This window comes from Lonchura striata, chromosome Z, assembly GCF_050655825.1.
Source record: "Lonchura striata isolate lonStrDom1 chromosome Z, ASM5065582v1, whole genome shotgun sequence".
NCBI classification, from domain to species: Eukaryota; Metazoa; Chordata; class Aves; order Passeriformes; family Estrildidae; genus Lonchura; species Lonchura striata.
In genome coordinates this window covers 58,165,740-58,190,685 of record NC_140740.1, presented here as the reverse complement: position 1 = coordinate 58,190,685, position 24,946 = coordinate 58,165,740, and the positions used below count along the sequence as shown (strand labels likewise).

The following is a 24,946-nucleotide window of genomic DNA, read 5'->3' as shown; positions in this document are numbered from 1 at the left end:
CCATCAAGGACTGCACAACCTGATCCTTGCAGACCTGAGATGCATACATGAACGGCATTCTGGTCTCAGCTGCCATTTATTTCATGTTAAGTGTACAATACACTAAAATAGGACTCAAAAAATTAAACAGCAACAGGTGTTTTTAAATACAGACAGGTTAAATACATCTGAGGCACCATGGGTAATTGACCCATGTAGACTTGTATGTAGACTAAAACTAAACACTTGTATCTGAAGAGCAACTACCTGGGATCTTGGGAAATTAAATTTTTTAACAAATGTGAGTTAAGAAATATGCTTCACTTCCAAAAGCATGAGCAGCTGTGGAGATTTCCACGCAGCACCTTTACTAACTTTCACATGGGATTGCTGTCCTTGCCACACAGCTACTTCCCCTCTCCCATGGAAGACAAGATGCTCAAATTTTCATCTGACCCATTCAACTTCTAAGCATGAGACAGACATTCCATCTTCATGTTTGCTTTATTCTTGTCCCCTTAAGGCAGTATTACATTACTTTTTCATTTGGTTTGTATTGGGAGTCCTTTATCAACTGAAGTAACATTCTGGTGTGAATGGAAAAAATAATCATCCTTCTTCAGGAGAATTTAAGAAGTGCAGAAGAATGCAGACAGACAGAATAGAGAACATCTAAATCTGCCATCACTACCCTTGAAGACAGCAGTCCACATTTCTGAAGAGTGCCAAATATCAAACTACAAAAAGAAAGATTATTATCTAAGGCTGAATCTTCATCTGTCTTATAAAGTGACAAAAAAAATGGCTATGGAGGGAAAACAGCGCTGACTACACTGATGTCTCCTGTGATTTTACCAGATGGAAACAAAAAGACAATTCTTTCTTATACTGGTCTATTTAAGAAGTAATTTCTTTGGTTGAGATGACAGCTTTATAACAAATGAGGGCTGGAGCTACCCAAGACTAACTGGAGATTTCATCATTTGGATCTTCCAGTGTCTTGTTTATTTTTCTAGTTGAGAAAGGAAACTTCCAAAAAAGTTTTCAGTTTTGACTGGTTTCTGGGCAAATCCTTGTTCAAATGAAACTGCATATTAACTCCATGTTCACTGAGGCAGACAGGAAAGCTGCTGATGGATGACTACTCCAGCCTTGGAGGATCATTTCAATAGCTTAGTTTAAGGAGAAAAAAATCCATACAAACTCTTAGAGAAATCGTACCTCTTGAGAAATACTTTAAGGTAGTAACTGAAAGCAAATATAAAACAAGTATGTTTTATAAAAGAAATAACTTTTTTCTTTAAAAAAAACCAAAACCAAACCAAACACAACCAACTCAACCAAAGAAACAACAAAACAAAACCAAGCAAAAAACCCCCACGTACCAAATTTTTGACTATCTTCCTGTTCTGATATAATCAGTAATTCATGCACTTACCTTGAGATAAAAGATTAGCAAACTTAAGTGGCCCCAGCTTTCTGATCACACATTTGAATGTTCTCAATAGTTCATCAGTAATGTACTTTTATCTTCTCAGTCTATTTGCTAAAATGCTAATTGTAACCAGCAAGTATGCATGGTCACTTTTCACATTTTTAGACTCTTCCCATAACATCCATTACTAGACTCTCCTGGAGGCAGAAAAATACCCAACGGGCTAAGCAGACCTTTGGCTTAAACTGACAGATATTTTGGTCTTATGCGGGGCCTCCCATTTAGTCCTTCAAACACAGTTTTCACTCTAGTTAGCTTTTTGGAGAGAGTACCTCCAAACCATACAGACACAACCTGTTTGATGAAGCTAAATATTCTTTATGTGGCATGGGCATCCTTCAATCACTGTGTAATCATGCTTGGTGATAATGACCAGGAAAACTCAACATTTTTTCTTTTTTATAATCTAAGACTTGACTGCTCTTAATATTCAGCTGTGGCTATTCTTTGCTAATCATCAACTACTAGGTTCTTGACAGTGAGCAGACAATTCAGATGAGACCACTTTCTTCCCTGCATTCTATGTGGACAACAGTTTCACTATTGCCCACATAGAATGATCACTATCACTGATCATTTAGGTCCTTGAAAATTCATTCAGAAGTATTTTCTTAGATATCACTACCAATCTGACCTGTCCTGAGATAGCACACACTGAACACTGCCTGAGAAACATCTTTTTCTTGATTACTGAAGACAAATAGGATGCAAACCAGACATTTTTCAGTCATTGGATGTAGTCCATTTAGATTCAAACATTCGCACAGAAGAGGCTAAGATGTTATGAAGCACCAAAAAATGCACAGGCTCTGACCACACCCACTCCATTGTTGAGAGTCAATTTATAAAGAAGATGAGTGTAACAAACTGTCCAGCTGAGCAGACTAAGCAGCAAACAATCCTGAGACTTATGGTAAAATACGTCTCCTTATTTCATTACCAATACCATCATGCACACACAACCACATGGGTGGGAGAATCCATATGCTAAAGTGGCTTTATAACCCAAATCTTGTGCCCCACATGTGGGATTCTAGAATTATCTGAAACAGAAAATCCTGTTTTACAAGTCTAAACAAACATTAATTGGACACTTATCAATTATTATAATATAGTTACTAAAAATACCATTTACTTTTATAGATGACAGAACCAAAACAGTAACTCCTTGAATGGAATAATACATATTTTAGAAAAAGCAAGTAGGTCTCGATTAGCAAACCTTTCCTTCCTTTCCATATCTGCTACTCGTGCTCTTTTTAGGCTACTCATGAATACGTACCGCATGGCTCTCAGTGCAGTTTTGTATGCCAATTCAGCATCATGAGGTAGGAGAGAGGTGAAGAGATACTTGGCAAATGTGTGCATTGGAACACTCTCTCGATGGATGACTTCACCTAAGCCACTATATGGTCCACCTGCAGGAAAGAGAAACAGAATGTCAGTCTTTACAAACTGCTATACCTCAACTTCTGAACCTTTAAAAGCATTAGGTACACCTTTAGCTAGAAGTGGTATTCAAAGACTCCTGCTTCACTTTACAACAGGTGAAGTTACATTGCTACTTTCAGTGAAAGAGATAACACATCATATATACACAATGTATTACAGTTATATTAAATACCATGTATTATTTAGGAAAACAAGACAGCCTGCAAATTGTATAATACTAAGCACACTGCCAGTGCTTATACGAATGACAGGATGATTGCAGTACTTCATGGGACTCATTCAGCAAGCCTGGTATGCAAAAGTAGAAAGTCATAAACCCAGCTCTGCCTCTAGAGAGTTATATTATGCACATCAATACCCATGCATCCTGTCAGTGTGCCACTGCTTCATCACAAATTCACCAGGAAAAAAAATGATAACCATAGAAAACTGTGCATCTTTAATTGAAATTACATGACCAATCACCACAGCAGCACCTGATCCCTCAAATGTCTCACCTGATACTGGCATTTAAATAACCCTTTGGTCTGAGTGCAATCATCACTCAAGTCCAGGTCCTACCCTTGGGTCACGACAACCCCAGGTAGCTCTACAGGCTGGGAACAGAGTAACTGGAAAGCTGCTCAGTGGAAAAGGACCTCAGGGTGCTGGTGACATGAGTCAGGGTGGCAAAGAAGGCCAATGGCATCCTGGCCTGGATCAGCAATGGTGTGGCAGCAGGACCAGGGCAGGGATTGTCCCCCTGGACTGGGCACTGGTGAGGCCACACCTCGAGTGCTGTGTCCAGCTCTGGTACATCACTCCAAGAAAGACATTGAGGTGCTGGAGTGAGTCCAGAAAAGGGCAGTGGAGCTGGGGTAGGCTCTGGAGCACAAGTCCTGAGAAGTAGATGAGGGATCTGGGGGTGTTTATCCTAGAGAAAAGAATGCTCAGGGCAGACCTTATGATTCTCTACTCCTGCCTGAAAAGCCCTAGACAACCAGAGACAGGATGAAAGGAAATGGCTTCAGGTTGTGCCAGGCAAGGTTTAGACTGGATATCAGGAAAAACTTCTTAACTGAAAGGACAGTCAGGCATTGGAATAGGCTGCCCAGGGCAGTGGTAGAATCACTATCATTGAAAGTGTTCAAATTAAGTGTGGATTTGTCACTGAGGAACATGGATTAGTGGTGAAGATAGTGATGGCTGGCTGAATGGCTGGACTCAATCATACTATTAGTCTTTTCCAACCTGAGCAATTCTATGATGATGAACACGGGGTCAGATCATGCACCAAAGCTGGCTATTAGTCCAATATACCCACATGATTTTAGAAATTCTATTTTATTTATGTGAAAACTATCCCTATTATTGAGGAAATGAATTTTTCTCTTTCAGTAAGGTGTAGATTTCAAATTGATAACAGCAGAATCATGTCAGACAACAACAAAGTTAAATGTAACTATTTACTTGCTGAGTTTCAAAGGTTCACAGTGCATATAAACCTTATTTCTACATTTTTTCCTGCACACTTAAGACTATTATTCCTGTTAATAGGAAAACTATGTCAAACATTTTTTGAATTCAGTGACAAGAGGTTCAGGCATTAAATGCTGATACAGAATATGCAAGATACAGAATAAGAACCTTGTATTAAATATTAGTGGACAATCGCACAGATAGCACTCAGCAGTCCCAGAAGCTACTACTACTACTACTTCTACTAAGACTCCAACCAATCACACTTGGATGGATGGATGGATAGCTGTGTGAATGTACTTCTGTTTCAGCAATGCTTTTGACTGCTACCGTAGCAAAACATGCAAGGATAGAAATCACTAGGCATGAAAAAATTCTGAGCTCCATAGGTGGACATTTCTAAAGACCAGGGCTGATTGCAAAGGAAATGTCAAAGATTTAACAGGTGACAGTGTATCTCATAACCATTTGAAATGAAGCTGAAAGCCATTCAAGTCTACCTGGCATTGCTTGAATAAAAGAAGTCATTTCATGTAAATTTGTCAGTTGGTGGTCCAGTCAAACTCAGTCAGGACACCATGAACACATGACAAAGCATTTATATGAAAATATATTTTGCCATTAACTTAGTAGTCAAGCAAAAAATCATAACAGTTATTGCAAAACAGTTTTATGTTCTACTTTCCCACATACTCAAATGGCAGGTACACACAGCATGCATTAATCTGCATTAATAGCAGAGAAATTAGCTTAATATTGGATTAAGTCTTCTTTATTGTATCTACCGAATTTCAACTAAAAACTCACAGTTGGTATAATCAGCACCTTTCCCTCCATGTAAACTAACAGTTTCTGCAAACATGGAGTAAACTGCAACTACTGCAGGAAAGCCAGCTTTCTCATCACATACTAATGCAAAACAACTGCTGCACATTGCTCAAAACAGCAATTTTTTAAGCAGCTCTATTTGCAGAGTTCCTGCTATGATCAATTCTTTACTACTCTAAGAAAATATTCAGTGATCATAGTAGTAAACTGAATTATTGGAGAGTATGTCAGAAAAATCCTGCCTTTTCCTCATAAAGCATCCTTACCAGTAAACAGATGTGGCAAACTGATTTTATACTGCAGAGGAATCCTGTATACTAATAGCTAGATCAAGACAGTAGTTTTTCTTGTTAAAAGGCCATAAAGCAGCTGTACAGACACACCATGATGGAAACTTTCCCTGTGTTGCAGCTTCTTTGCAGTTTCAAATCTAGGCAAAAACAGTGACTTAAAGCTGGGAACCTTAAGCAACATACTGTACCTCTTCCATAAAAGACAAAGTTTTTTTAAAGACTAATGTGTCACAAAAATAGAGTAAAACCTGACTGTCATGCAACCATCTCTCAACTTACCTAGGGCAGTACCACACACGCCTTCAAGCCATGTGCATGCACTCGAAACCTGGGTGTCCCACCCAGCTTTCAAAAATCTGGATTATGCCTTTGGCTAATTTTTTCCCCAGCTTCCATTCAAAAAGAAAAAAACCAGAAAGACAACCTTGGAACCCATGACATCACTCTCTAAATATGATGCTTATGTGCTACATGTCAAGCCTTTTTCAAAGTTAAGGCAAAAGTATGCATGTTCATATACAGAAGTTATTTCAACACTGCCTAATTCCAAAACACAAATTGTGTGTCATGTTCATAACTTAGGCACAAGACCAGACCTGAAGCCACAATACTTGGCCAAATACTTTAATTTCCATCTATGACATAAAACTTCAAGGGCAAGTAATCATCTATATTTTCACAAATAAAATGTTGCATTTTTGTCTCAGCAATTATATGTGAATTTTCTGAGCTCTTCACTTTGGCACAGTGGTCAAAATCTTCATATATTTATAAAGCTGCCAGTATAGTTCCTTCAACAGAATACAAGGAATACTTAGAATTTTGGTATCTGGAAACTGTTGGTAACTGATGTCTGTATTATATAATAGTTAGCCCAGAGTGTATAATCAGGTTTTTGAGATTGTGACATGCAACAAATGTAAAGAACAAAGTGTATTCAAAATTAAAATAAAAGGTCAGTATATACCTTATCTGCAGTCACATGGTATCTGAAGTATGGCAATTTTCGTACGAGATTTGATAAAAACTTTCATGGAATTCTAAGCAAAAAAACCATGAAGAATGTAAGGCAGTTTCTACAGGAACACTAGTTCTGTGTACTTGTGTCAGTGGAGACAATTTAGAGAAGCAGTTAGCATTTATATTCAGCTACCTTCTAATAGGAAGACTGCTTGTTTTCGAAAAATCTTCACCAGAGTATCATCCAATTCAATTTCTTGTAGCTTAGAAATGAGCTGCTCCTCATTTCGACAAACCTTCTCTTGTGCATACAAGCCATCTGGCATTATTCGCTGCTGTCCCAGCCCTATCAATGCTACTTCCACAGCCAGAGTTAAGTAAGATTCCCCTTCTTCTAGGAATTTGTGTGCTGGCAGGTGCTGGTACTCCAGAGATTTGCATTGCCCCAGATTCTCTGTAAGGGGTGACACAGAAAGGAAAACACATCAGCAAACCACTTTAACCCATAATCTGCCTTCAATGCCACATATACAAAAGCTTCCACCTCTAGTATTACTATTTCAGAATTATTTAAATTATTAGCTAGTCTCAAAATACAACACTCCAATCTGAAATATGTAATCTGATTCCATATAGCAGAAATACACAAAAATAATTTTGTTTTAAATAAACAACTCAAGTAAAAATAAAGGTTTCCATTTTTAAACCACAAAATTTTAAAAAGGCAGCTCCTCCAGCTTTGTGCTAATGAGGCTAAAACTGCAAGATACATTCCAATTTCTTTCCCTACCCATTTCTGTATTTCCTTAAAGCCCTGATATGCAAGAGGAAGGGAAGAGTGCTTTTACACCTATGTAGATGTCGGTTGAAGTTATTAGAATTGTGCAAATACACCAGGACCGGGAACTCCTCACCTTTAATAAATGCTCTGTTTGCTAGTACTCTTTTCAAGCTTTTAATTTGTTACACTTGTGCTTATGATAAAAATGCATATTGTAAACATTAGAAGTCCTATTTTTTGTAAAAATTACAAGGAAATCCCACACAGGCCAAGCCATAAACTTTTTTAAAGACTGCTATCAATTCATTTGGCACTTCACAGACGCAATATATGACAAAATGCTATTTCAGCTTGTAGCATTTTACAGTCTAATTTGGGAACAAAAAGTTGTAGTTGTCAGATATAAGGAGATGGGCAACTGCAAAAATGGAAAGGCTGAATGTACTTGGAAGACTGCATGTGTGTGTACAAAAGGAAGTTACTTTTCAGCACACAATATTTTTATTTCATGGGGTTGTTTTGGTTTTTCAGTAACAGCAGAGAATCTGATTTCCAAATTTTTTAATTGAAAGATTTTCCAGAACTGGTGGGTAAGACAGTAGAGATTAATTGAAGAAAATCTAATTGCATAAAAGGATTTTTGAGGCAAAGTCCCAAGAAGATTATGGATGTGTATATAAAAAAGCTTCAGGTAAAGTAATGAATCCAGTTTCTGTCCACACTAGTTGTGTTAAGAAGTTACCCCAAAGGTAGAAAGAGACTAAGGAATTAATCAATTAAAATCCATGGGAGCAAATACTGAAATTGAAATGGCTGTACATATCCTATCCCTATCCTAAATAATGTATTGATATAGCAACACTATTTTCCAACTCCTACCACTTACAGACTATGTATGTTTCTAATTTCAAAAGTTTTGTCATTGTTTTGGAGTATTATGAACACTGTAGCTAAGCAATCCAATAACATCCAGGGCTGTCTTTAGGAGTGTTCCCAGCAGGCTGAGGTAGGTGATCTTGCCCATCTGCTCAGCATTAGTGAGCCCACATCTGGAGTGCTGTGTCCAGCTGTGGGCTCCCCAGCATATGGGCATGCTGTAGGACATCCAGTGTGGGAACACAAAGGTGATTAACGGACTGCAGAGTCACTCATATAATAAGAGTGAGAGAGGTGGGATTATTTAGCCTGGAAAAGAGAAGGCTCAGGAGGATCTTACCAAAATGTATAAATATCTGATGGGAGAATGTAAAGAAGACAGTGCCAGACTCTTCTCAGTGGTATCCTGTGACAGGACAAGAGGCAATGGGCACAAACTGAAATACAGGAAATTCCATCTGAGCATAAGAAAACACGTTTTAACTATGAGGGTGGTTGAACACAGCAGGAGGTTGCCCTGGAAGGTTGTATAGTCTTCATACTTGAAGTTGTTCAAAACCCAAATGGACACAGACCAGAGCAATGTGCTGCTCTAGGTGACTCTGCTACAAGCAGACTAAGTGGACCAGATGATCCCCAGAGGTGCCTTCCAAACTTAACAACTCTGTGATCCTGTGATTTCCTGCAATTTCTCAGAATGAGGACAGTGCAATGTATGTGGAGAAGACTGCTGCTATAAAGTCATATTATGTTTTATTTCAAACATGAAATATGGAATTTTCAAGAATGACTTAACTGGTAACTTTTAATGCTTTCTTAGTTTATACGTTTTTTCCCCCTTGTGCTTTCCTAAGGCATGCAAATGTAAGTTCTTATGCTATATAAATAGTGACTTTGAAACTGATAAAAAAAGGGAAGACAGAAAAATACCTCCAGTAAATGAAGACATGTACCAGACTGCTGCATTTTCTTGGTCTTACCCGTGAAATCGGAGAATCCATGGAAGCTGTCATCGTCCACCCTGCAGGCTTCCATCAGGCTACCAAAAAGGGTGCCAATGGGGTCCAAAGGGTGTCCCACCCAGCCTTCAAGATTTGTTACTGAGGTTACTCCCCTGTGGAGAAGTTCTGTGGCAAGAAACACACACAGAGGAGGGAAAGAGGGAAAGAAAGCTCTTGTAAGCCCATCAAAACAATTACACAAGTTAAACTGCTTAAAATGCCCTTTCTGCAGAATTCAAAGCATTTCCAGTAGTTTCTGCATAGAAAGAGAAAATAATATCTTTCAGGGTGAATTCACTGCCCTTGGTGAATATGTAAATGGGGAATAAGAAAAGAGAAAGAATGGAAGCCAGACTTTTTGGGCACTAGCAAAGTTTATTATGCATCAAAAATTTCAATGGCAATGTCTTCTGAAATCTCTTCCTTGATATTACTAGAACTCTTCTGAAAATGTCTGCTTGAAGAATTACAACAAGAACTTTTTTGTTAAAATATTTACAACAATTTGCTCATTCAAAAAGACACAGTACCCTTTTTACATTTTTAAGTTAATCTGACGGAACTGAAATAAATTAGCATATTCTAAAATATGTTCCAATTTCATAAATTATGAGCTCATATAGAACCTCTCTTTTTCTTTGTCTGCACTTAACTCAGGATGACAGTTACTTAAAAAAAACCCCAACATCTGTTTAAATGAGGTATACAAGAAAAAAATTATCTTTTATAGGATCAAGTGTATTTTTGGTAATTTTAAGATTTGGTAATTTTAGTCCAGAAATATCTTCATCAATATTTTTCTGTAGCCCTTATCCATTACTTGGTTAGAACAAAGCAAAAATGTTAAGAGCAATGAATTGGAGGAAGTGTGATTGTGGTAACAGGTATTTGCTATTCCCCAAATCCATGTCCTATGGCAACAACTCCCCTTGACACTCTCAGCTTTTTTCCTCCCAGACATACAAACACAAGTAAATAATGAGAGATCATTTGAGAGCATTATTGACTACCCTCTAAAAACTGTATACAAGCCATTATAGCTGCTCTGCTTCTCTGCCTGTCACACAGTAACTTGTACCTCCCTTCACTCTCTCTTGTTCACAAAGCATCATATATCTGAGTAACCATATGCATTAAACTTTTAAGTCCTGCTTTCTCCTATTTAAATGTGTGGGGCTACAAAATGAAACACAGACACACTGTCAGGATGGTAGAGTTTTTTTTAAAGAATCCACTGGTATGTAATATGAAAAAACCCAAGTAAATTATCCCTTTACCTAACAAATAGTAAATACATCAGGGTGACTTCTTACTGATTCACTTTGTTCTGTTTATTCTGTTGTGCCTACTTGTGATCTTCTCTTGTGTCATGCCAACCAAAGGCTTCAATAGTCTTGTCAGAGACATTTAACTTAAAATCACACAAGGGGCTCCATGGATCAGATCAGCCACATGAATAAAAGCTAAGCAGAAGCATGGGGTGTTTGCTGAACAAAAAGCCTAGAGCTGGGCTGTAGCTGCAGTTTGCCTCTGGTTATAGAGACCAGCACACTTTATGGTATTAAAAGAGTGTTTTAAATATTCCCCATGAAATTAAAAAATAAAAAAAGCAGTGAGTGACAACACAGAAACAACAAACTACTTTGTTTCAGGGCAGGATGGATCACATTATCACATTTCATGCACTTTTTAAAAACGATAATAGAATATTAGGTGATAGCTACAGAACTTGCTCACAAGGAAAGGAATTTAACAGAATTGCTCAATGCTCTACATGCTGCTCTAGCAACTGGTAATGAAAAAGAGCACTATTACAACCAGCACACTTGCAACAGATTCCTCACACCTGCCAATGGTACAAACACACACACACTGTCACAGGCACCTCCCTTCTTAACAAAAAAACCATTTAGAAAATCTTACTCCATTTTTCTTTGTGAAAAAGATACAGAGGTACATAGGAACTGCAGCTAAATTTTTTTTCAGCTAGGTGTGTATCTTCTAAATGCTCATTTCTGGGAAAACATCTGAACACACACTTGAAAAACTTACACAGGATTTCACACTGGTAGTTTTGACTACAATGCATGAGGATAGTCACAGTTTAGAGTAACAGAGAAGAGCTAATATAAAACTTGAATGAAAAGACTAGTGTAGCAGATGAGAAAGTAATTCCAGTTTTTCCATATATACTCTTCTACCACAAAGCTACCCCCTTCTTCCACTGCCTCTTCAAATTACAAAGGTACAAAGCAGAATCATTCTGGGTTGCAAGGATGTGCCAAAGAAAATGTATCTGAAGGAGAACACCCCTTCAAAAAAAAACAATAGTAGTGCTCAGTAAAATACCACAAATATTTTATAAAAACTGCATTAAAAAACCCAAACAAAACAAAACAAAAAAAACAGTCAATAAAACAATGAAAAAAAACCCACACAAAAACTCAATCCCCTCTCTATAGAGAACTTTAAAATTTTAAGCGTTGTAAGAGATTCCCTTGTAACACACTGCCAAATTTGATGATTTTTGTAGTTCAGACTTTGCCTCATTGTACCCTCTAGACTTACACTTCAGAATATAAAGTTCAGCAAAATTATAGATCAGAGAAAGAAAAATTAAACACCAGACATGCCAAATGCAAAGTCACCCTGTAAACAGGGTGACTATTTTCATTGTGCAACCAAAACCTCTGACTGGAATAAAGACCCTATCATGCCATATATATTGGAGAAGGCCTGTAAGAACCCTGCACAGCTCACAACACAGTTTTCAGAAAACCTCCAACATCCAAAATGTGACATGACCACTACCCAGACTGAAGAGTTAAAAGCCATCCCTTTCATTTTAGTTTCAAAACCAGTTTCCTCATGCAAACTTCCTGGTGTTACTGTCAACTTGCATGCCCTTTGCCCTCCTCTTCCCACATTTACCTTTCTTCTGAGTCCGAAACATTTCCAGCTGTTTCTGCTGCTGCCTCCTTAGTGTATTAACAATAGCTATTGCTAGCCTCAGTGCTTCTCGTGGGTATCCATGAGATCGTAATGCATCCACCCTTGCGCAGGCAGTAGGAACATGTTCTAAAACAGAAAAAGTAATTGAAGAATAGCAACGCCTCCATAAATGCAATGGCCTGTTTTGCTAGGTTACTCAAAAGGGCTTTTTTGTTTCAATTTTTTCTGTTTTGTTTTGTTTTTAAAACTATGCAAGAGATACTTAAAGGACTACTTCTGAGCCAACATTTCAAGGGAACCTCTGTTCTTTTTGCCAGGCTTTTCACCCATCTCCCCACTACCTCCCCCCTCAAAATAATGCCATAGAAAATGAACAAAGCACCAAGCCACAGAAACATCTTTGCGGTTTAGCCACTTACCATGCCAGAGGGGCCACCCCTGAGAGTCAAAGAGCAAGTTTTCAGTGTCGTCATGGTAACAGTAGTTGGTGTATAGGTCACTGCTGATAATGTGCTGTAAGTGGCTGTCCTGCCAGTGCAGATCGCATGCCTCAATGGCTCGAGTAAACACTGTCCGATGTGGCCTGTTCGATGAATCTGTCATTTTCACAGGTTTAGAAAGCTGCATCAGCTTTTACTCATTCATACATGAATCAGTCATTCACAGTATTCCTATCTTCTGCCTATTCACAACCCCCAGCCAATGGCAGTCTGCCTTGCCCTCTCTCCATCAAGCATCTCACAGATGACATTTCGCATCCTATTACTATCCAAGAGCCCAGATGACGTGTGTGCCATTCATCCTGCATTCAGAGAGCAGCACAGCTGATGCTAGACAGGACTGTGCACAGAGAATTCCTAGAGATGAAGGACTTTCAACAGCAAGTACAAACTAGAAAGTATTTGTTTCATATTATGTTTCAAAAACATAAAGATGCATTCAAGCATCCCCAGTGTCTCTCCTCAGATCCACAATTGTCAGAATAAAGGAGAGATAAATTGCTTAAAAAATTTGTAGTTCTTCTTTCTCAGAAGTGACACTAACTTTAAGCACTTGTTAACTTTGTTAGTCATGAACATAAATAAATACTATTAATAAAGTGAGGTCCTGAAGCCATGGGGCTGACATAATCCTCACTGGACATCTTCTTATGGCAAAATTTCTCTAGCGACATGGCACTGCATCTATCAATGCTCAGAAGCCATGTTAGAGTTATCAACAGCATGTCCAGGTTGGTCTGAACATGATGAGGAAGCAAAATGCCTCAATAAGTGCTGAAAGAACTTATCTTCCTGGCTAGCTGTGAAATTTAATAATGAATCAAGTTTTTTCCTTCACAGGTGATCTTCCAAGAAAAAGAAACAACAATAAACCCAACTAAGTGCAGATCTAACACCTACCAAGAAATTTACTTTTAACTTTATTGCAGTTGTATGCTGTAAAAATGTATTATTATTGATGGTTTGAGGATTATGAGCAGTTTTACCTGCAAAAACACTGTGCACTTTGCCTAGTTATTAGCAGTCATCTTTGATGAAGATTGTACAAAGCTTCTGTTAGGTTTGAAAATCACATTTTAGATTAGAAAGCAAGATATTGAATATAAAGACACTTCCTCCAAGGCAGCAGCATCGCAGCTGCATGGTCCACACACCTAGTATTGCAGACGGCACATACAGAGCACATCCTACAGACAGACGCTTCAGTGTCTCACATGCAAGTTTCATGTAGTTTAAAAAGATCCCTCTTTAAACAGCCATCAAGGCTTTGTAACTGCAAACAAAATAAAAACCCCAATAACAGAAGGAATACTATAGTCAAGCAAAAAACAACGAGCTTTTACACATACAAGGACATCCAATTTTCGTGCAACAATATTTAGAAGCACCAAGTGAAGAGTTAGAAGACCTAATAAAACACAAATAATTGCTGTGAAAGTGTTACAGCCCTACAAAAAATCACCTATTTGTTCTTCTGCAAAGACAGCATTAGTACAACTGATTTTCCCTGGTCAGTTCTCAACAAAAAAGTAACTTGTCCCAGATAAGAGTGCTGAATTCTGCAAGGCTAGAGTGTGTAAGAAATAAGTTGTATTATATATTGCAGTCAGTGCACACGTTTAGGCTCACCTTGGTTAGCATTTGCACCCTGAGGCAAAGCATTGGTTAAATTGGGCAGCTCGTTTCCATGGTTTCCATCTTCCCAGGGACAAACATCCACACTGCTCCATTTTTTCAGCTGTTTTAGCCAACTGGACTTCTGCTCCAACTTGCAGTGGGGATTTAAGACTATACACATCCACAGAGCACCTGATTTTAAAAAAATTGCTAAATTATGTTTTCTATTAAAAATGCAGCAGCCAATGACTAATTGCAAACTTCTACAGCATATACTTTTTCTCCACTGAAAGGCTACACTTCTTGCTTCCCAGCTACGCTTAACACCACACAAACTGAGTTCCTGATACAGGCACTTGGGCTGGCATGGCCAATCTGAAGCAGCTGAAAGATGGTACCAAGCCAGCCTTGTCAATTAAAAGGCATTAGTAGGTCTTTTGTATTAGAAATCCAGAGTTCCCAGTGTATGGCTTATCAGGCAGGAACATCAGCCAAAGGCAAAAAAGAATTCACATAAAGTTACAGAAGTTACATTAACCAAGTTTTTCTTATAATTCCTGTATCAGAAGTGAATGTTGTTTTATATAAATGAGAATTATGTATCTTTCAACTTCACATTACAGGAAAAAAAGACTCACACTAGTAAGGCAAGCACCTTGTAAACATACACTTTCACACTCAGAACCCATCAGAAGTACTCATGTAACTCATTCCCAAACACATCTGGGTTTCAGATAAGCAGTACACACTAGCTTTGTGCAGTGTGATAGGAATAAGACATTTTTATGGCAATTACTTCAGTAATTTGGCTACTCTAGAAAATTTGTTTTATATTTTCTGTTTAGGCAGTTCCAAGGGAAGGCTAATTTGTGCTGACATATAACATACCACCACTTCGGAAACTGCTCCCTCAGACTGTATCTAGCACAGCAGGAATAAATGCATCAGGGTATCTAGAAGCAATTTTCAAATGGAAAGATTTTTCTCTAAATCAACTGTCCCTTCACCAGAAGCATGACAGAAGCACAAAGACATCTGAAAGTACAGTTTAGCAACAGCTTATTTGCTCATTAAGGATGTGCCTTATACACTAGAAGAGTTCATGAGAATACGTGTAGACTATACAATGTCTGTGACAGGCTGGAAAAAAAACCCAAAGAATAAAAATGCAGCTGGTTCTTCTAGGATAATAAATGTCTCCCATTCGGCAATTCTTTTGCTAGCTAAAAATGCAAAATTGATACCAGTGCACAGGGCACCGCATCACATTCATTCCTAAAGTCAGGTAGGCCACAGCACAGAACCCAGTGGAAACACATGATTCTTAAGTTTAAGTCTCCGACTACTCAACACTAACATGTCAGGGGAAGCAATATTAAAAAAATCTGATAACCAAAACAAAACACAGTATGTTACTCTTCAAACCACCAGAGAGACACTAAACTACTGCAGTTTATTACTGCACAGTAGATTAGAGTACAGCAATTTTTCTGGGTTCAGGAAGTGTCTGAAACTTGCCATGGGGGTGAATAAGGCCAACACCACTTTTAAAAACTTGTTTTCTTATTTTAACATATTATTTTCTTTTGACCCACTTGCTCTCCCAAAGTAGTCAAACTACAACTGGTTCTTATTATTAAGCATCAATGATTCAGTACTGCCCAAGACAGAATGACTCAATTTCTTGCAATCTGCAAGACAAAACACAAGATGCAGCACATCGGAAAGCCTTCAAGAACAGTTGTAGGCTTGCTTATTTATTTTCAAAATCAAGTATCACTTGAAGGCATTACACTGTACCTCTCAGCATCTAACAAAAAACCCCAAGCAAAACAAAACAAAAAAAACCCAAACCAAAACTCAGCAACAACAAAAAACCACCACCAAAGAATAACCAACCAAGAAACAAAAACCCAAAACAAACAAACAAACAAAAAACCCAACAAAATCAAAACCCCCAACAACCCACCATTGCAACACTTTGTAACTAGATTCCCAGTGTAGTCAGACTGATGCAAAAGCAAACTCTAATATCTTAAACCCACTCAGTAAGTATTTCAAACATCCATCAAGGCAGAACACACACTACTGTACTACACCGTACCCCTACAGCATAAGTGGCCTTTTCTTTTTCTGTACATCTGAGAAACACCACTACAGGCAAGACAATTCACCAGCCTCCTAAGGAAGCTCCACTAGCCATGTGGTACATCTAAAAAGCAGAAGAGGGCAAGATAACCCAAAGTACTAAAATTCTTTACAGACATCTGTAGTTTCATGTAGGAAACTATGTCAAGGTTAATTACATTGTTAGCAGACACTGTCTCTGAAACTCAGGCAATTTTCATGTAAAGAATGAGTCTATTTCCAATAACCTCCTCACAATCCACTAAAAATTTCAATAGAACCCACAACTGCACCCAGCTCCCTATGACTTCAGAGAAAGCTGCATGCAACATCTGAGGTCTCAAACAGCTCTGATGGCTGTTGATTCCCTGCAAGAAGAGGAGTGTGAGACAAAACTCCTCCACCAAAGGAAAAAAAGGGAACAGAAAGAACTCCTAGAGAGCTATAAAGCCTACCATCTGGAAGAAGAATGCATAAGGCAAATGACCCACACTCTAGGTATTTTTGCTTAATTTGGGCTTTAGTAAGGTTTGTTTGACTGTAATTTTTTCCTTCTCCCCTCTCTCCGTCCCTGCCCCATGCATTTACCTCTGTTCATATCTCTTCCTACTTCTGCTCCCTAAACACCTTCCCCCTCCCCTGACATGTGCTCCATTTTGGCTTTCTCCATTCACCAATTCCTGGTCTGCTTCTCGCGCTGAAAAGTCTGAGGAAAATGTTCACTTGTGCCCAGACTTTATCACGTGTCAGGTGCCAGGAGCCTGGAGGATATTCTCATTTGACTCTGATCTGCTCAGTGGAAGCCCTCTCAAACTAGTCCTTAAATGTCAACCACAACCTCAAGACATACCCTAGTCTCAAACAAGAGAGTTTCTATTTCTACCTCATGGCTCCCATTTGGAGAAACTGCTGATCATGTTTACCCTTTATTATAGAAAAGGCCTACAGGAAAAATGAAGGACAGGTACTCATAATTCGCAAGAAAGGTATCAGAATCAATTTCCAGTGACTTCAGCCTAAAAACTGCTTTTGGCAACAGCTCATGCTCCAAAGAAACTGGAACACATTCCAAAATACATTCCTACCATTCTTAAGTTTACATGTTTGATTACACTTAATGATGTCATCAATGCAAACAACAATATGAACAAAATTCTCATTAAAAATAATTTTTTAAAAAGAGACACCAAAACCCCAGAGAAAGTAATTGTGTTAACAGACGGCTTTTCTCTAACATATCTCTCTCTCACTCCTATCTCCTTTTCCCCATATTTTTTTCCACTCTTGTTCTCAGCAGACTGACACATCTTCCCCCCAGCCCAAAAATGCATTGTACTAGAACACAACTGAAGTTCTTCTTTAAATTCCTGGACTCAAACCCATGTTTTTCCAGTACAAAACTCCTCACAGTACAGTGCTAGAAAAATCACAATTCAATATACAGGAAGTTTTCCCCAGAAAATATCTGGAAAATATTACATGTTGCAACTGCAATTTGATACTAATTTCACATGGGAAAGGGTATTACAACTGTCACATTGCAGTGAGGAATTGCCTATTTTGATTTAACACTGATCTCCTCACCTGAAAAAAGGCAGCTTTGCCAAAACAGACCTTTGGTTCAGAAAGAACTCCTTTTGAAAACGCATAATTACCGTTCACCTATAGTGTTCATCACACCACCAAAAAAAAAAAAAAAAAAAAAAAAAAAAAACCAAAAAAAAAAAAGAGGAAAATTTACATGCAGGCCTTTCTTCTACATACAAGGCAGTATCAGTACTTTTAGGTTTCTCTGGATAAATCCATACCTTTGAATTTATGGGACAGCATGTATTTACATTGATCAGGATTTAAATAGATAAACTGAAAAACATTAAGAGCATTAAGTCACTGTAAAAGTAGATGTAGTACAGAACAGCAGGATCACTACACGTCCTCTGTACACACGTATCCATGAAGCTAAAGGAAGTGCGAGGGATGTGTATAGACTCTCCCAAGAGATTGAGCATCACTTACTGTTCATAAACCCCATATTTTACTCTTGCCCCAGTAAGCAGGAAGGTGGTGATGGAAACAATATTGGGGGGGGTCCTAGGACACCGATCATTACCAAGGACCCAGCATACAGTTCTGCTCATCTGTTGGATTACACTCTGCTTCTCCTAAAAACACCATGCTATCTTCACCAGGGCTGCTGTACAGCTGAGCTTGGGTCAGCATTTCCTCACTCACAACATCTGCGTAATCAATTGGTAAAACTTGGCCTTTGCTTTGGAATTATACATTTCATAAACTTTAGATCAAACAGTGCATTTTCAAAATTAAAATATTCAAGAAAGAGGTGCTGTAACATTTCTTTGCCCTTTCCATTAATGCACAACTTCAGCTTAAAAAATAAGCTACAGGAGTAGTATTTGACCATTTCAAAGAAAAAGGAGCCAGGTAATCAAGATCGTTTCCTCTGCCGAGAGACAAGACAGCTTCAGCACCTGATGCACACTTGCCACTGTGCTCCACTCGAGACTAATCAATTCTATTACAAAAGCATGATCTTCCAGCATTGAAAGTGCCAGAAGAAAAACAATACTGGCAGACAGAACCTTTGAAAGTTTTGAAGTACAAGTGTCAGCAAAGGAGTTTAAAGTGGTTTACATCTATATTTTAAACATACTCACTTTCAGTGGGACAGCCACTTGAAAACTTCAAAGAAGGTACTGTGTGGTGTTTATTGCTTCTGAATGAGAAGGACAAGTGCCTTCAGAATAACTGGCAAAGCCACTACCCTTCTCCAGGCATGGAGAGATCTCCACCAGAACAAAGCATAATCCCAAGTCCCACTGGAGACTGCTCCAATTAAGCAATTGCTTTTATAGAACAATAAAGATAGGCAAAGTGCTTCAGGACTGTTTCCCTCTTCAATTAGAACATCAAGAAAAACTACTCTCAGCACTCAGTTGCACACAACTTGTAATTTTATTCACAAAAATTCCTTAATGCATTCTGGTTTCGATGTTTAGCCTTCAGAAAAAAAAAAGGCTTTCTTTGGGTGTTGTGTTTCTTGGAGAACAGAGCATTTCATTTTGCAGTAATTCATTCTATTACTGAATTAAACTTTGATGTATTGGTTTTGACAAGTGCTTCACGCTGATTGTATTGTGTATGATAGCATAATCACTCCCCTTGCATTTCACGCTAGCTGGCTGATTAACACAACAGATTACCTGCAGCACTGATGGCACGAGGGAATCACTGTCCTTCTGCAGGCTAACCTCCAAGTATACATTTCAGAGACAGGAAATGTAAAACAGACAAAATAAAATGCCTAATTTCTTAAGTTTGTCTTTCTTGATGCCTGCTGCTGCTAGAAGGGTTAAAGGCACATGTGCATTTGGCATAAACAGGAATTTATATCTGGAGATTCTATTCTAAGCAATCAGTAACCACATGGTCTGATTTCTGTGTCAAGTAGCTACAAACTTCTGCTTTCTCCTTCTATGTTTTCAGCTTTTAACACAATGGAATAAGAAACCCAACCACACACTTCTGACATTTTACATGAGCCTGTTGTTCTGGGTTATGACCTTTAAAGAATGCTTTAAAAAATTCCTGTATCTTTGCAGACACACTGCCATTTGACCAAAGGTTTTCAAAGAACAGGAATTCGCTTGAAAGGTGCAGTTTACAGTGTGTCAATGGACTACCATCTCCCCAAGAGAACATTAAGGATAATTCACATGTTCATTAGATACCCCTGTATGTATCTGTAGTACTCTATAACCTAACCACTGTAGTAAGACAGGGGCTATTGGTGTACAAAGCTAAAGAAAAGTATAAAGAAGCTGCAAATGAACCTCACTGATTAACCTTCCTCATATTTAAAGAACTATTTAATCATTTGTTTACAATCAAACAACTGAAGGCAAAAACACTGCTAATACTAACATGTACAGTACAAAAATATTCCTTTATCTTAACATAACTCTTCACAATTTTAACTAATTGTCGATATTTACAGCTAGATGGTGAAAAAACTATGCTCCTGACCAAAATATATATCAGATATCTTACCAATAACTTTATCCAGCTATACACTCTCAGTAGTCTATCTTCAGAGACTTCAGGAATTTTCAGAAAATTGATGTGACTGTAAATATAAATGCATTAAGCTACTTCTATATACATTTATCCTTGAGATGAATTAATTCCTCTCACAGTTAATTTTTAAGGAAGAGGCAGAAGTGGAGATGCTTGTCTAACAAAACAAGCTATTAATAAAGCAGAGAGATAAAAGTACCTCTCCTTCACAAAAAAAAAAAAAAAACACAAAACAAAAACAAAAACAAACCCCAAAAAACTAAGCAAAACAAAAAAAACCCACCAAAAGCACAGAGCAACTGCAAACACTCCCTTGCATACTGGGAATTACATATGCCACAACTATTCTCACAAAACATAAATAATGCACTTTAACTGACCAAAGGAATACGTTTTGATTGTCTAGTTTGAATTCCTTCCTACACTTTTGTTTCCCAAGTCACTTTCATCTTCCAGTCCAAATTGACTGATGAGTTTTTACAAAAACATCATACTTCAATTACAACTTCTAATACAATAATCAAGCACAGCACCTGACTAGACAGCTTCCTGACCACTTACCACAATGCAAAATTCTAAGGTTATTTCTAGTTTTTTAGCTAAATTTCTCCAGCTCCAATTGCAATTTTCAGCTGTCTTTTGTGGATTTAGAACTGTCTTCCCTATAAAAATTTTAGTCTATGTAATATACAAACTATAAAGGATTTCCTTTGTCTTGATTTGACACACCAAAGTGGATTGATATTCTTGCACTTCTCATTTCCAATTTTTGAGATTTTTTTTTCCAGTATTAATTCAAGAAAAATAAAATGAAAATAGCACAAGGCTAGATGGCTGAACCACAGGTAAAGCTCAGAAGTCAGTAAAGACTCAGTAATTCCTCTCCATGAATCAATCTATCACACTTATCTCTAGCTCTGGTATTCACTAGAAGTGGCATTGGAAAAATGAATGGCAGCCTGATGTTACTGAAGTATGAAAAAAAAAACACTAGGGAAAAATAACTCTAATTATCAGCTTGGCTTAGAGTAAAATTCTGTCCTTAATCTTTGCAGACATGATTCTACAGTTAGGGCTGCAATGAATTGTGCACCAGTTCAATACACAACAGTTTTTAGGACATTTGTAAGTAAAACAGTTCAACATCACAGGAATAAAACCAACAACTGCTTCAATGTGGGTACTTACAAAGATCTGAAGTTCTTTCCATCCAACTAAACAGAATGAAAATGCAACTTTCTTTATAGCATTAAAAATAAACTCCTCCGTTGCTTTGTTATTTCAAAAGTTTTAAAGTTCTTTTAAAAGTTTTACATATGTAAACATCATGTATGTATATGTAAAACTTTTACATATGTAAACATATGTAAAACAAAAGTTTTAACATATGTTTACATATGTTAAAAGTTTTACATATACATACATGATGTTTACATATTTTTACTGGAGTTCTTACTGTTCATGTAAATAATGATTGGTTTGTATTCTTCTTTGTGAGAACAGAGAATTGATAGACTGATAGGTTTGACCAATGTGGTTGGAGAGGTAGCAAGTTCATCCTCCAGTCCAGTCACTTTTGGAATTCTATATATTGCGAGGTCAGAAATAAATTACTTCCTTTTGCTCTTTTTAATCTGTGAGTTCATGAATTATTTTGTGTCTTAGTGTGACACCCCTCAAGCTATGCTTGCATACTAAAGATAATTACTGTGACCGTTATTTCTAAAATCTGATAAATGCCACAGGATTAGCTCAGCTGGTTAGAGTGTGGGTTTGATCCCCATATGAGCCATTCACTTATGAGCTGGATTCAATGATCTTTCTGGGTCCCTTCTAACTCAGAATATTCAGTGAAATTACCTAAAAAAAACCATTTTTACTGTCATACTCTGGCCTCACACACCCCCTCATTTCAAATACTATTATGGCAATGTCAGTATGGAGGAAGAAGGAAATGATCCCCAGAGAAGGTGGACAAAATCCATCTTTGAAGAACAGCAGCCTGGCTTCATTCACTGAGGAAATGAAGGTGACAGCATCAACCAAGACACTGTAGGGCCATGACAACAATTTGTCATCCATAACTCAGGTCTTAGAACAGCAGAACTGTCTTGTGATGCTCATTCTGACCTACTGTTAATTTAGCACCTCCAACAACAGAAATCATTTAAAGACACTGACATAAATCAACAGTTTGTTCTGTGATAAAACAGGTGTCACCTTAAGTGCAGGACCTGAGGGTACATGTGTTTCATAAGACTATGACAGCTGAGACTCAACAATATTAATGTAACCAATACTTAAGCAAAGACAGCTGACTGGATATGATACAGTTTAAGACACAAATACATGTAAGATACCACTCTACCTAGAACGTCACACAAAGAAAGACCAAGGGAAAGGGTGCATCCAACCTCCCTTCACAAACAGGGCTTCCTACAGCTTTCATTTCAAGGCCAGAAATGCCCTATGTTCAACTGACTAATATATGCCTAGAAATCTGAAGTTAACTTTATTTTCTACAAGTGCAGGGCATGGGTACTTTCTTTAGCTTTAAGGCAATACATGATGCAATTTTAAGTGAGGATATTCAACAATATAAAGACAATATGCATATAAACTTGGCAGTCAAATTTCAAACTTAAGAGTCTTGCTGTACGATTTTATAAAAAACATAAAATACAGGGGGGTAAGTAAATATCTCTACTACGTGATTGACCCTAAAAAGGGATTGCATGAAGTATGCAGGCCCAGAAAAATGGTACTAGAGCACCAAAACTGTAATAAATGCTTAACTTAATCCATTCTTTTTCATGCCAGCTCTGGAGTAATCATTAAATCTGGCACCAGGAAGGAATTTCTCTAGAGGCACACTGCCAACAACCATAGCTGCTTTTGTCCTTTTCCCCCCTCCACTTAAGCACTAAGCCCAAGCACAGATAATCTGTTCAGAACAGCTGACATGTCCCATTCATACACATTTCATCTCTAACTGCAAAGAGAAGGAATGCCTGAGACAGAAATACAGATAGAAAATAGCTTCATTCAGTTAAGGTTGAAAGAATCTAACTTGCTGTTTTCTGGAGATGCCTATAAATTTTTACAAGGAAAAACATTCAGAATGGTTTCCAAATTTAAAAAAAATTTCCAACATTATTTCACACTTGATCATTAGTTTGCTCATGGCAAAATGATAATTAAATCTCTCTTAGCTAGTTTATAATGATTCCTTTCCTAACCTCAACATTTAGAATTAAGCTTTAGAGGAGAAGCAAAGTGTTACTAATAAAGATCTAGGCATGATCCATCAGGAAATATATTGTACTATTTCTCTGTATCACATGACCTTGTAAAATGGTACTTGACTTTTAACAAAAAACGCTATCATTCTAATCTAGAAAATGGTCAAAATACCAGTAAATGTGAAATCAAAATAGACTGTCAGCCTGACCCAACATTAAAAAGTGGTATACAACAGAGCAAAGTACTAGTGAAAACCTACTAAGAACCTACTAAGAACAAAGCCATGTTACCCATCCAAAAATTCCTTTACAGAAATAGTCCATTTATTATGCTAGTATATATTTAGTATATAACATAAAGGATTGAAAGAATGTCACTGGGAAGAGCTTTATCACATAAATGAGGCTCATTTCAATACCATAAAAGGTTCCTACACTTAAACACTTTAGATTCCAATAGGTGGTTGATGTAAAGAGATTATGCAATCAATGTGGAAAGTACCCAGCTGAACACAGAGTACCACTTAAGTTCTCATCAACATCATAAAACAAGATGACCTAGAGAGAGCTGGATCAGCATGAAGCAAAACCAAAACACATTCACCAATTCGGTTCCCTGCCCTGCCTTACCAAGGACCTCTTTGGACACAACCTCCTCTCCAGGACAACACCATCATATTCTTATTTCACAAGAAACTAATCCTTTATAAAAAAAAAAAACAACTCAACTCTCTTCCCCCTTTAGGAGTTCTTAAATATCAAAATTGAGGAAATCTACTAGAAATATTTGTTTGAAACATGCAAAATATTCAAAGTTTCTTCATCCTGAAGATAAGCAATAGGATATGGAGATATTGAAAATGGTAGTTCACAGAAAAAACCTGATTTTGTAATCTACACGTTGACAACGTGTTGGGCTCCATCACTCCATCAAGTAGTAGATACTTGTCTTAAATTCTTCTACTTGATTGCTTTCATCAGATTAAGCATCTGGGATTAAATTTAAGAGTTTCAGCTTTATTAAGCTTTCACAAGAGCAGCTCTACTCTGACAACAGTAGCCGGACTAATTATGGCCTGGTTTAGGGTTGACAAGTACAATGATTCATTCACAGCACATGAGAAGCAATAAAAAGTTGTTTTGCATTACAGGTTTAAAAATGTGGACACTTTTTTCATTTAATTTGTCACTTAGCTTTTGCTAAGAAGACTGTTAAATTGCAGTAAGAGACAAATGGGGCTTTTAGTTTAAATGCAATCCCCATATTTAAATCATCTGTAATGGCACAGT

The 24,946-nt window shown here is 37.6% G+C and overlaps 1 protein-coding gene across 2 annotated transcripts in view; it reads right to left on the bottom strand.

Annotated features, from left to right (window-relative positions):
- Window positions 1-24,946, bottom strand: part of ZSWIM6 (zinc finger SWIM-type containing 6) — a 106,992-nt gene that overhangs the window by 8,816 nt on the left and 73,230 nt on the right. For both annotated transcript variants that reach the window (XM_021534355.3, XM_085566940.1), the window contains 6 exons: window positions 14,205-14,384; window positions 12,495-12,671; window positions 12,055-12,201; window positions 9,103-9,249; window positions 6,659-6,919; window positions 2,757-2,892 (listed from right to left, as the gene is read on the bottom strand). In XM_021534355.3, the coding sequence (XP_021390030.2) occupies window positions 2,757-2,892; window positions 6,659-6,919; window positions 9,103-9,249; window positions 12,055-12,201; window positions 12,495-12,671; window positions 14,205-14,384 (1,048 nt within the window). The remainder of the gene's footprint in view (window positions 1-2,756; window positions 2,893-6,658; window positions 6,920-9,102; window positions 9,250-12,054; window positions 12,202-12,494; window positions 12,672-14,204; window positions 14,385-24,946) is intronic.